At 41.1% G+C, this 12,366-nt stretch overlaps 2 protein-coding genes across 2 annotated transcripts in view; one reads left to right on the top strand and one right to left on the bottom strand.

The window, feature by feature from the left end:
- The window catches only part of LOC106010993 (hairy/enhancer-of-split related with YRPW motif protein 1), a 6,405-nt gene extending 1,725 nt beyond the window's left edge, over positions 1–4,680 (top strand). Inside the window, exons 2-4 of the mRNA XM_013085321.2 lie at positions 470–560; positions 1,229–1,301; positions 2,748–4,680. Coding sequence (XP_012940775.1) covers positions 470–560; positions 1,229–1,301; positions 2,748–3,505 — 922 coding nt within the window. The 3' untranslated portion in view covers positions 3,506–4,680. The remainder of the gene's footprint in view (positions 1–469; positions 561–1,228; positions 1,302–2,747) is intronic.
- A 2,353-nt stretch (positions 4,681–7,033) lies between these two features.
- LOC101846976 (28S ribosomal protein S28, mitochondrial) overlaps positions 7,034–12,366 on the bottom strand; it is a 10,399-nt gene continuing 5,066 nt past the window's right edge. The window contains exons 2-3 of the mRNA XM_005103257.3: positions 10,019–10,168; positions 7,034–8,734 (exon numbers count right to left, since the gene is read on the bottom strand). Coding sequence (XP_005103314.3) covers positions 8,677–8,734; positions 10,019–10,168 — 208 coding nt within the window. The 3' untranslated portion in view covers positions 7,034–8,676. The remainder of the gene's footprint in view (positions 8,735–10,018; positions 10,169–12,366) is intronic.

The following is a 12,366-nucleotide window of genomic DNA, read 5'->3' as shown; positions in this document are numbered from 1 at the left end:
TCTCTCTCTCTCTCTCTCTCTCTCTCTCTCTCTCTCTCTCTCTCACACACACACACACACACCCTCTCTCTCCCACTCACCCTCTCTTCCCCACTCCCTTAATTATCTTGGTGTGTATTTTCTTTATCGTTTCATTAGCTCTATATAGTTACGCAGACGCACCGAAGTCACTTAATGTGGTAATTTTTTTTTCTTCTAAAAATGAAAAAGTAGACTAAATGTTATTGGGTGTGCTGTGTGCTAACCTATGTCCTATTTGTTTGTTTTTTGTTTTAGTAAGCGTTCTACGGCATTTATAACTCAGTTAGGTCACATAAGTGCCACGGAAAATTAGTAAAGGTGTTTTAATTAAGAGAGTAACAAACACAAGAAAGAAGGAGGAGCTAGAGAGATTAGGACGGTAGATGTTTGATAAGAAAAAAGAAAGGAGCCACCCACTATAACTAACCTATGTTCATTCCTTTGTCTTTTCACAGATCATCGAGAAGCGTAGGCGTGATAGAATCAACACAAGCCTCACAGAACTTCGCCGTCTGGTGCCTTCGGCGTTCGAAAAGCAGGTGAGCTTTGGTCAATAAATCAAATTTAACTGTATCTTTTGAAAATGGTATATACCATATAGGTTTAATAAGGGTTGACCATTGGGGAATCGGGTCGGATCGGGTCGATTTGCTAGCCTGATCTTTGTTGAGGGCGCAAAGCGGCTATCGTGGCACAAGCCAATCGCGCCCGACTCGTCGCCTAAAAAACAAACGCGTTTGTGCGTTTGTTTTCATGCGACGAGTGGGGCACTCGCCCCCAACCCCACCCGATCCGCAATAGGCACCCAATATAACGCCACTATCAACACTAATACAGGATAGGTAATTTAAAAGGCTGGACCTCCGAGTTTTAATTAACGTCCATTTCTGAAACTGAAAGGACCGAGCAAAATGGGAAATTCATGTCGAGTGTCTTTCCCAAGGACACAACGTCGGACCAAGCTGAGTTTCGAATCCCCAAATTCACAATCTCACCATTATGAGTCAGGTAGCCTAACCACTGGGCCACCCACGCTGCTCAGAAATGTTTCTTCTGATACAGATACAAATATAATTATGCTAGGTTGTTATCAGTAGTCTAACACTATTGTGGCGTTTAATACATGAATACATATATAATAGAGGCCCGTGTGTACAACGAAACAACGTTACAACGTATTAATTACTTGTGTCTGATTTTGCTCCAGGGTTCTGCCAAACTCGAGAAAGCGGAAATACTGCAGATGACAGTAGACCATCTCAAGATACTCCACCAGAAAGGTGAGCATTTTGACTTCGTTAATAATAAATAGTTACATTATTTTTCTCTGGTTGGTTTGTTTGGGCAAAAAGATGCACATATCCACACAATGAAGGCCATTCAATACGATGAAGAAAAAAAAGATCGACTGGTTAAACGACATAAGGAAAAGAAATTACAATTATGATTTACCCTCCAGAAACCTACCATGTCCATTTGTCCTTCTGTTCGTCTGTCTGTCTCAACTGTCTGTCCGTCTGTCCATCTGCCTGCCTACCTGTCGGCCTGCCTGCTAGTCTGTCCCCCCCCACACACACACACTCTCGTCCACCACCACCACCACAACCCCTCCCTACCGTCCACCACCAGCTCCCCCTTCATTCACACCGTCCTTGCCCCACATCCAGCATCTCCCAACACAAACACATAATGTCGCCCGTCAGTCCGGCCCTCGCTCCTCCGCCCGCCCGCTCTCAGACCTGATGATATCTCACGGCAGATGAACACACACAACACCAAACACCTGATTGTGGACACAGATTCTGTCAGAGCAAATGCAGAGACACTGCCAACGACCCAGCGGTCGGCAAAAAGGGGACAACTTGCCTTCTCAAAGTCATCAAAAGGGGATCACTTACGTCAGTTTGGCGGCGGAAAAAATACCATTTCTCGAACCCCAACCTGGCATGCACACAAATGTTGCTTGCCGGTGTCTGCGCGCAAATCCTGTTTATTGTCGACGCGTCGACTTGGCGGGTTTTTTGATGTTCTGATGCCGGCCAAATATGAAATGGGAGTCGTAACCAAATAGGAAGTAGAGCTTTGGCCAAACAACAGCGAGAGTTCTCGAGGGTGTCTGACCGCTGTCTTCTGTGTTTTCGCAGACTCGCAACTGGAGTGTTTGGGACGTTTGGTTAACCGTTAAAAAAAATAAATGTAGATGGTTTTTACGCCCCCAACGACACAATTTAGATCATTTAGGCAAGATGCAGGCTTCTGACCGTGCCTGTCGAACTGACACACAGTTGAGGTACATTTGAGCATTTTGTAATAAATAAGACCATTAATTCTAACCTTTTGTTCATATTAAGACCTAACTTACAACAGTCAAACTTCTGCTAACGGTCACCTGTTCAGACAATCCCCTGTACAAAGGACCACTTTCTATCCCCCCAAAAAAACAAAAACAAACAAACAACAAACAAACAACCCAACCCTTTCTTTTTGGGGGAGGTATATAAAATGGCACCGCCCAAGACGCCCACCTGTTTAGAACAACCGTTTTTTCCCCCTTGTCTTACTGACAAATGGTAGCTATCTTGAGCAGTTTCGATTGTACGTGCAAAGACAATTGTATGGGTTACTTCGATACATGCTCATCCACACACACACACACACACACAACACATAAGACATGATTTGACTCAAGTTGTGACACAAAATTTCCTTTCTCTTCCCCCCCTCAGGAATCAACACCTACAACTTTGACCCTCACGCCGTTGCCGTTGACTACAGAAGCGTTGGCTTCCGGGAATGCGCAGCGGAAGTTGCGCGCTACCTGGTGGCTGTGGAAGGCCTTGACCTCCAAGATCCTCTCCGTCTCCGTCTGCTGGGTCACCTCCAGTGCTACTCGGCGCAGCGCGAGGCAGCGGCCAAAGCCTCGCTCCAGAACTCTACATGGGGCGGTGTCGGCAGCATGAGTGGCATGAGCGGAGGCCACAGCAGCTTCACGCCCACCCAATACGGCACTTCCTCCATGACCACGCCCATGAGCGGTGTCATCCCGGGACAGCACACACACCTCAACCAATCAGAACACGTGCCGTCCATGTCTAGCGCCTCCCACCAGACGAGCAGCGTTCTCGGAGGCTCCACCCCGGGAATCATGTCGGCGGGCTCTTCCTTCAGCGAGCCCACACGTCACGCGCAGAACGACTCCCTCCTCTCGGGCTCCATGAGACTGTCCAGCAGCTCCGCCACGGCCGCGACAGCGCCGGTCACTCCCATGAACCACAACTCTGTGGGTCAGTCCCAGATTTCCCCGCCGCTCTTCTCCACGCTGCCCAACCTGCACTCTCAGTTCCCCGTGTCCCTCAACATGAACTCTGTGTCCTCCATGATGTCCTCCCAAAACTCCACCTCCGTCTACCAGAACCACGCGGCCAACCAGGCCAACAGCGCCGTCAAACCCTACAGGCCCTGGGGCGGGGAGCTGGCCTACTGACTATCTGATTTTTGAATAGAACATGACTGACCCACACAAGCATTCACTCATCAGACTGACCATTAGAGCGGACATGTCAATCCTGTGAAATTCAGTTCATTCAGGCCACAAATTATGCCGGAGGAGAGTGAGAGGGAGAGCTTGCCCACATTCTAAAAGGCTCCCGAAAAAAAGGCTTACACTACACTGTTTTGATAAATTCAAGTGTTGGGAATCATGCAGGAAGAAGGCGAGTACCCCCCCCCCCCCCCACTTTTTCCCTTTTGTTCTCCAAATCAGCTTGCTCATGCCTTATACACAATCTATGAGCTGTCACAGGGTTGGCCTACATGAGGAATAGAGCGGCAAGAACTGTTCTACTACAAGACTTCTACCGTCTCTGTGAAGTGTTCAGGTGTTCTCATGGAGTTGAAGCGTGCCTTTTCTTTGACTTCTGCATCGATATCGTTACGGCCCAGGAAAATATACAGTCATTGTTATCAATGTTGAACAACCTTACTTCCCACTTATGATTCATATCGTGCAATATCTTTCTCTCGTTATTGTTTGTTGAGCATTTTCAGCGAATTTTGTACAGCATTAATTCTTTCTTGACACATTCACAAAAGACCAGAGGTGGAATCCGCCATTTATTGAAATAATTACTGGAAAATCATGCCCTGAAAGAGTTAAATTTAGAACTCCCTTAAAGGCATCATACAGTTAATAAGTTCACGCTAAAAAATTAATGTTAAACTTGAACAGTTATATGACATCTACTCGAGTACTTAAAAACTTCAGGTAATTTATCACGGGAGAACTTAGAAGTCTTCTCAATGCTGTTTCAACGGAGATGCTTGGGAGAAACCGAACATCCCAATCCCCCAAAAATATCCCTGACATTAAAAGAGTGTACATTGTAGCCTACATCATGCCACTACTCCGAGCTCGCAGCTAAAAATACTAAGTCAACTAAGATGCCATATGAATGAGAAGCCAAAGTCAGCACACAGTTGCACAGTACATTGTGCTGTGGATCATGGATACATTTCTTCTCAGTCTGAAACTTATAAGGCCCAACTGCTGACATACGGAGAAGAATGTTGCGTGCCCTGCTCTCATTTTCTTATATATAATGTGTGTGTGTGCGTGTGTGTGTGTATGTGTGTGTGTGTGTGTGTGTGCGTGTGTGTGTGTGTGTGTGTGTGTGTGTGTGTTTGTGTGTGTGCGTGTGTGCATAAATACACACACATATACACAATATGACAATATTGTCCTTCAAGACCCACCTGTATGCAAATTTTCAGTGATTCTTCCCCTGTTTACTATGTGCAATACTTTACACCATTATACAATTCATATCAAAGGCGCTACTTTTTTACTAGTTTTTACACAAACCATACAATTATTTTATTTATCATAGATGACTACATGTGCGTGTTTATCATGTCAAATGTGTTGGCTAAAGTATTACCACTTTCCCTGTCGGGGCCTTACTTTATTATGCAAGGAAAAACATGTCCCAGCGATCTGTTGCCATGACTACATACAAAAATAAAATAATATGTACTTTATTTTGTATACTCGTTACTGTAGGTTGATGAAATGAATTGGACTTCAGTACTAAAAAATCTCTTAACATGTTATCTTAAGGAACCACATTTAAACTGTTTTTTCATTATTTAAAACACCAATGAAAATGTCATTTACAATTTTTACACATAACTGAATTCAAAGTGCTGAATGATCTTTCCCTCTCACAGAATAATTACAAATACTTTAATACATTATCGAAGAAAATGCTTTTTTTTTCTTTTTACAACCAAAGATTTTATTAAATAAAATTCTATAATTAAAATGCCCTTAACGTTAACTCATTACCACCAAATCTTCAAACTGCAATTACATTTTTTAAAAGTCAAACGAAGAACTAAGATGGTATTGGTACATATTTCTTTGTTCCTTTCTAGTATATGTTTGTACATGTACTTGATTTCTGAAGGTTCAAGTTGTTACATGAAAAGGTTCTTATCATAAATAAAAAATCATTTCATGGATTATCTCACACATGGCTATTGTATAACACCCGACTCCGAAGCAAATTTGAATACTAGTAACATTTTTACAAGATGTGTTTGACATAAAGTTTCATTTGTTGTTTGGATGTTATTATTGTTATGTACATCATGCCTTATAAAAAAAAAAACTTCCAATCAAAACAATGCATGAAGGCCATGTGGAATATATTGTACTCTTGAATGTGATTGATCTTGCATTGTGTTCATGTAAATAAATGAATGAAATATATAAAAACACATCTTTCTTCAATGATTATACGTATAAATATAGATCTATGGTACGGCTATGAAGCTAATCAAGTGGAGCTGAAGTCAAAGACTGACTGTAATCATTATGATGTAAATTACATCATAATGACAGTAAACTATTTTGAGCTCTCATTAACACAATTTAGGTGATTTCTTTTTCTTTTTCTTTTTAAGTAAGAGTTTTAGAGCGCTTGCAACACACTGGGTCAGAACAAAAAAGTGCTGAAGATTAGAGGTGTTACCAGAGAGTAACAAACACGAAAAAAGGAGGGGAGATACTGATGATAGATTTTGGAAAGGAAAGAAGAAACAAACCACACCAGAGCACCAGCCAACTGCCCACTTTGGCGATGCAGGAGGTAGGCTTCTTTAAACCAATCTGTCAGGGTCAACCCAGGTTGAGTGGGATAAATCCTCACAGAAAGACAGAGACAAAATATTTTCTCCACAGGCAGACGCTGGTGTAACTTTTTCCAAACCCAGTCAGGGAGACTCCATGACATAACATCAGACTGCGTAACAATCAACAAAATTAATAGTAATAATAATAAATAGCATTTGTAAAGCGCATATCTATTCCAGCTCGATAGCAAGTTCTATGCACTTTACACACTATAATATTATTACCCCAGCAGACCATAGAACACTCAGAGACACATTCTCAGCTTCCCAGGAAGCATACAATGCAAACAGCCAATTAAGCGCTCAAACACTAACATACTGACAAATTCTTTCACTGTCTGTAGCTGGGTACCCGTTCCAACCTGGGTGAAGTGAGGAAAATTTGTGTAAAGTGCCTTTCCCAAGGACACAACATCAACTCGTGACAAGATTCGAACTCATGACCTTAGGGTTGCGAGTCCGGGAGCCTAATCACAAGGTCACTGATGCCACTAGATATTATGTCATCTCAGTATGGTCATAGAGAGCATAAAAAAGCAAGACATCAGACAGAAATATCAGAGGGAGAGTAAAGATATTCGTCAGCCTTCCCAAGCTGGTATATAGGCCGCCACCAGGGGCTCTCCATGTACTTTTGTCTCACACTATTATAGTCTAAAACTTTCACTCTGACCAGTTGCACCCCATCTCCTTTACATTCAAAACCAAGTCCTTCTCTTTTTAGTCCTTCGTTTCTTTCTCTCGTGGATCCCATCTCAATCAGTACTCATCACATATAAAACGACCACAAAGTCAATTTCAAAAGAGTAAACTCTCTGCAGTCAGAATATTTTTTGATTTATTGACACCAACAATATGTCAAGACTTAAATCATCATAACACAGTATTACTTTGCAAAAGAAACTCTCATTCATATTCAAACAAACAAATCAAAGCTTTCCACACACACACACACACACACACACACACACACACACACACACACACACACTCTTGAAAAATAAAGCCACACATCTCATAAACAGCTGCTGAAGAGTACACACACACATGTATCCATATTATATCACTTTTCACACTAACTTGACCTGGCTAAACAGGGCTACGAGAGCAAAACTACAACTTCAAGGCATTTAGGTTTTTGGATCAAAATACAGCAGAGTCTGTTAAAACCAGACATGATTAAACCGATAAAACTGAAAGAAAGTAGAATCCTTAATTGGTGTCTCTTTGCTATTTGAAAAAAAATCAAAGGTTCCATATTCTTGCAGTGTTTGGGTTAATAGAATCCTTCATTTTTTTTCGAATTGCTATTTGAGCAATGTCTGTAAACCAAAAACATGGCTAGACCAAAGAAAATCCTACAGTCCCACAGATTTAGGAATAAGCAGACTCGGCTGTAGATGGATCAGAACGATACAGAGGAGAAAATGTTGTAAAAAAGAAAAACAAACTCTCTTGTATGTAGATCGCATGACAAAGTATGGATACTTTAGAGCAAATCACCGTGACAACTGCTGCATTTCACCAAAAGAAACAGACCATACCAGAGATTTAACTAACCACTCGTGCAGGCTGCTTTGGTGCTGCTCATTACAAAACTGATGATAATGATGATGACGATGAGTGCTGAGTAGTGTACGATATATATAAATTGTGGGTGCGATTCACATATTTCGTTTCGTTTGAGGAATATTTCATCCATCTCTGATATTTTAGAAAGACTGCCAACTTAATCCTCGTAAAGATTTTCTGTTCTGCTCTGAGAAGGCATTTGGAAATCAACAACTCTCCCAAGCTTTTTCAACAAAATGAAACAAAGAACAGAACATGATATTTATTCTCAAACCGGTCAACGGGCCACAGAACAGCACCAAAACATTGAAACCTGGCTGTACCCCAAGTTTCTTTTCATCGGAAAAAGCTTATTCCACTAACAGAGTTATCCTTTTCATATTCTTGCTTTCTTCTCACTCAGCAAACAACACACACCAGGCACAAAGTACCTGAGAGAACCATCGGTCTGCAGCGACAGCAATTCTGCCTACTTCCATTTTCCGTGAAAACAACCTAAGACTGTACTTGTTACTTTTCAATTCTTAGTTTAGTTTTAGTAAGAGTTTTACGGCACTTGCAAATCATATAAGTCATATAAGTGCTGAAGATTATTAGAGGTGTTACAAGAGAGTAATAAACATAAAAAAGGAGGAGAGATAAAGATGATAGTAGTTTGATTGAAAGGAAGGAGCAAACCACACCAGAGCACCCACCAACCACCCACTTTTCAGTTCTATTAAACAAGGCAGGCACTACTTTGCATGAAAGTACCAATGCTTGGTTCTCGTTCCTCTACATATCCGTCTACCCTCCTTGCCCACACATGTGTGTAAGATGAACAGTGTGTCCAGCTTGCTCTAGAGTAGTCCTGAATGCCTGGGTCTTCTGACACGTGGTCAGCCCGTCCTGTCATGTGCTGTGAGACGAGCGGGCGGCTTGGACAGACGACACCTGGGTCTGTGGTGACCTTGACGGAAGGGAAAAAGAAAAGAATATGTCTCTTAAATTTTGTTTAAGGGAGGGAGAAGGGGGCCAGTGAGGGAGCTATAGAGGTGGCAAGGGAGGGAGGAAGAGAGAGAGAGGGAGGGGAAAAGGGTGGGGGAGAGAGGAAGGGGAAGAGGAAGAGGGGGTGGGGGGAGAGAGAAATGGAGGGAGGGAGGGAGAGAAAGAGAGACCGACAGAGAGAGATAGATAGAGAGAGAGAGAGAGAGAAAGAGAGGGAGAGAGAGAGAGAGAGAGAGAGAGAGAGAGAGAGAGAGAGAGAGAGAGAGAGAGAGAGAGAGAGAGAGAGAGAGAGAGAGAGCAGGATGGAGAGAGGCAGAGAGAGAGGGGGGGGGGGGGGCAAGGGAGGAAGAAAGAAAAGGGAAGTCTCTTTACCAACTGCACTATATATTGACATTTAAAAAATTGCAAAATGAGAGTTGAACTGGATCTGATGGAAAAAGAGACTTTCATTGTAACTCAAGCCATGGTGAAACTTACACAAGCCACTACTTTTTAAACATACAAAAAAGAGAATTTGTATTTATTGCAAGACAGCACTGTTGTGTTCCGCTCAAGCATGAAAAAAAACCCCCAATACCACGATTTAAACAAATAAATGAAGAGTAGTTTTTTTGCTTTCAATCATGATGGCTTGTCCTCAGTGAGATACAATATAATATTATCCGTAACAGCAGGCAGAAAGGAAGAAGTTCATTTCACTGCATTGTGGTCGTATGCCATTATAAGACATTGTGTCAAGAATAACAAACCAAAGACAAAACTAAAACAATTGGGCATTAATAGGATTAATAATTTCAAGAGCGCCGCTCAGCCTTTTTACCGGGTAGGTCTATCTATAATCCACAGAAAAGACAAAATTTAAAAGAAAATTTTCAAGCCTTTGCAAAACAAAAGACACCTGAATCTATTTCCAGTGAAATATTTACTTTGTCATCTGTTAATCAGGGAAAGGGAACCTCTATAGTTTTTGTAAGGAAAACAACATTTTATAGTGGGGATAGACTGATGTATTGACCGATATGATAAAAAACCATAAATAGAAAAAATAAACATAATATAATGCACCTTTTTACACTTTACTTCCAAATCAGAGGTGAAAGTAATGGCCTCTTCATGGTCCAGTGTAGAGTCTACAATTTCTAGGTTGCAGGCACCTTAAAAGGAATTTGAACTCATTAAAAGTACATCATCAAAGTGCATAATGTAGCTTTTAGAATGACAAACATCAAATTCTTAAAATGGATACCTGTTGGTGTTACTTTTCCGAGACGTGCGAAGGCCCAGTAGTGTTGCATCCCCTTCAAGCAATGTCACATGGATATCAGATCCCAGAAAAGCAGAACTCATTTCCAAGCACTGGAGACTGAGCAATACTTTTGTGCCCCTCTTGTATTTTCTGAAAGTAAATTTAATGCCATAAAATAAATAGTAAAAAATTACCAAAACTAACGAATGACAAGAAAAAAACGAGCTAACCAAACTGACAGAAACACACCCTTATTGGAAATTTTACAAAGTTGTAAACACAATAAATCTGAAGAGAATTAAAGGGGCCGTATCACTGTAAAAAATGCTTAAGTGCAGAATCACGAATTCCATTTTAAGCTTCTAAGGAGCAATCATTTTAGTGTAATAATACTTTTAAAATTCTTTAAAAAGTATCTAAATTTTTTTCATGAATTGTTTTCCTTACAAGACTCAGCTTAATAATCAATATTACATTAATGTTGTATATATACAAATTTAACCAGTGGAAGGAGTTACAAGAGAATTTTTCTCAAAAAAGCATCTTTATACTTATAAACAAACCAGCTAGTAATACTGTTCGGTTTGTATTGTAGGTACAAAACAGATGAAGAGAAACGCATGCTTGGAAAGTGCTTTTTGTTTTATTTCTTTGTATTTAGTCTAGTACACACTGTAACCGAAATAAGACAACTGATTAAAAGAAAGGCACTGGTTTTTTTAATTGGGTAATTGTCTTACGCGCTTGCAATTGCAATGTCATATATGAGAGTGCAGGACACATTTTAAATTAAACATTTTCAGTTGGTAGGAAATTCTGAATTTTCCCCGGGTGGTGGCCGAAGCCTAATCTTATCAATTTTGAGGTACTGTTTAAATCCCAATATTTTACATAACATTTATAAGAGAGGGGTAATTTTTTGTACATTATTCCAGAGTTGTGATGAATAAAAACTGATTGACAGAAATATGAAACTCATCAATGTGAATTCATGGCATTGTAGAGCTAAAAAAAGGAGAACAATAAAGCATCCCATTCTGATTCTCTCCACCTTATGTCTTTGTACGTCATGACGATCACAGCAAGCTGAATCCTTTAACTGAAAGATAATTTTAATATAAGCACCAGCTGCAGCCCTATCATGCTTCCTCCAACTCCAGCGATCCCTGGTGATGTTGCACACTATGTCTTGCAGTTTGAAATGGGGGTGGGGGTAACTTTCCTCTCTGTGTCAAACCAAGGAACAAGACACTTTAATAAAGCTTTTTTTTTTACTTTTTTTTTTAAAATCTCACTGTCTCCTGACCCTCTCTGCAGTAGCCAACTTTGTCATTGGTTATTCATTATCATCACTTCAACTTCAAAAGTGACAAAAGTACGGGCCCCAGCCTAGTGAAAGGGCTGCGTCTATTGGGACACGTGTCCGTTTCAGCTCCCATGTATATTTAGACACGTTGGCTAGATGTACTTCTACTCTAGCATGGAATGCGAATACCGTACATTGTGGATCTCTTTCTTTTGGAAGAGGCTAGCCGTACTAAATGACGGTTAGACGGCTAGGCCCGTCGTACTTAAGGATGGCTAGACTGGCAGGCTAGTTGTACACTTTTAATAATGATGACTTGACTGACAAAAAGCAAAAAAATCTCGCCCCTGAATTGTACTTAATAACAGCTAGACTGGCAGACTAGCTGTACTTAATGACAGGCCCTAGACGGCTAGGCTAGCCGTACTTAATAATGATGGCTAGGCTGACAAAAAGCAAAAAACACTGAAATGTACAATTTTAGTTTCTTGCAATACCTAAAGTATTTGTATTTGAGACCAAACCAAAAGGTGCCTTACTGATATGTATGTATTTTTCGGAAGTGGCTATTCTCACCGCGGGTGAAAATAAAAATACGATCGACCTCTCACCCCGGGTGAGACTTGCCAGCGTTGGCTATTCTCACCCAGTGTGAAACAAGACCCGTCTTTCCTAATTTCTGAACAGTCTACACGTGTGTATAAAATCAAATTGACAAAAACAGAAAAAAATGATGTTATAATAATCTGTTATAGTACAAAAGTAAACTAATTTGGTCGTCTACAAAGATGCTACGGCTATTTCACTTTTCGAATCGAGCCAAACTACGCTGATCGCCATTTCGGTTTGCCTGGAAGTTCTTACTGCTCCTCTCTCTCCCTAACCGCCCTGCAGTAACTAACTACACTACCGCTCTTACCTCACGCTGCACACACACCTCCACACTTCCACACTGTCTTTCCTTATCTCTGCAGCCACAGCGGGCGGGCCTAAAGGTAAAGAATGGTCGAACCACAGTCACTGTCGACCGAGTCTCGACTGT

Source organism: Aplysia californica, unplaced genomic scaffold, assembly GCF_000002075.1.
Source record: "Aplysia californica isolate F4 #8 unplaced genomic scaffold, AplCal3.0 scaffold00365, whole genome shotgun sequence".
Classification (NCBI taxonomy): Eukaryota; Metazoa; Mollusca; class Gastropoda; order Aplysiida; family Aplysiidae; genus Aplysia; species Aplysia californica.
This window is presented reverse-complemented; position numbering and strand designations above follow the sequence as displayed.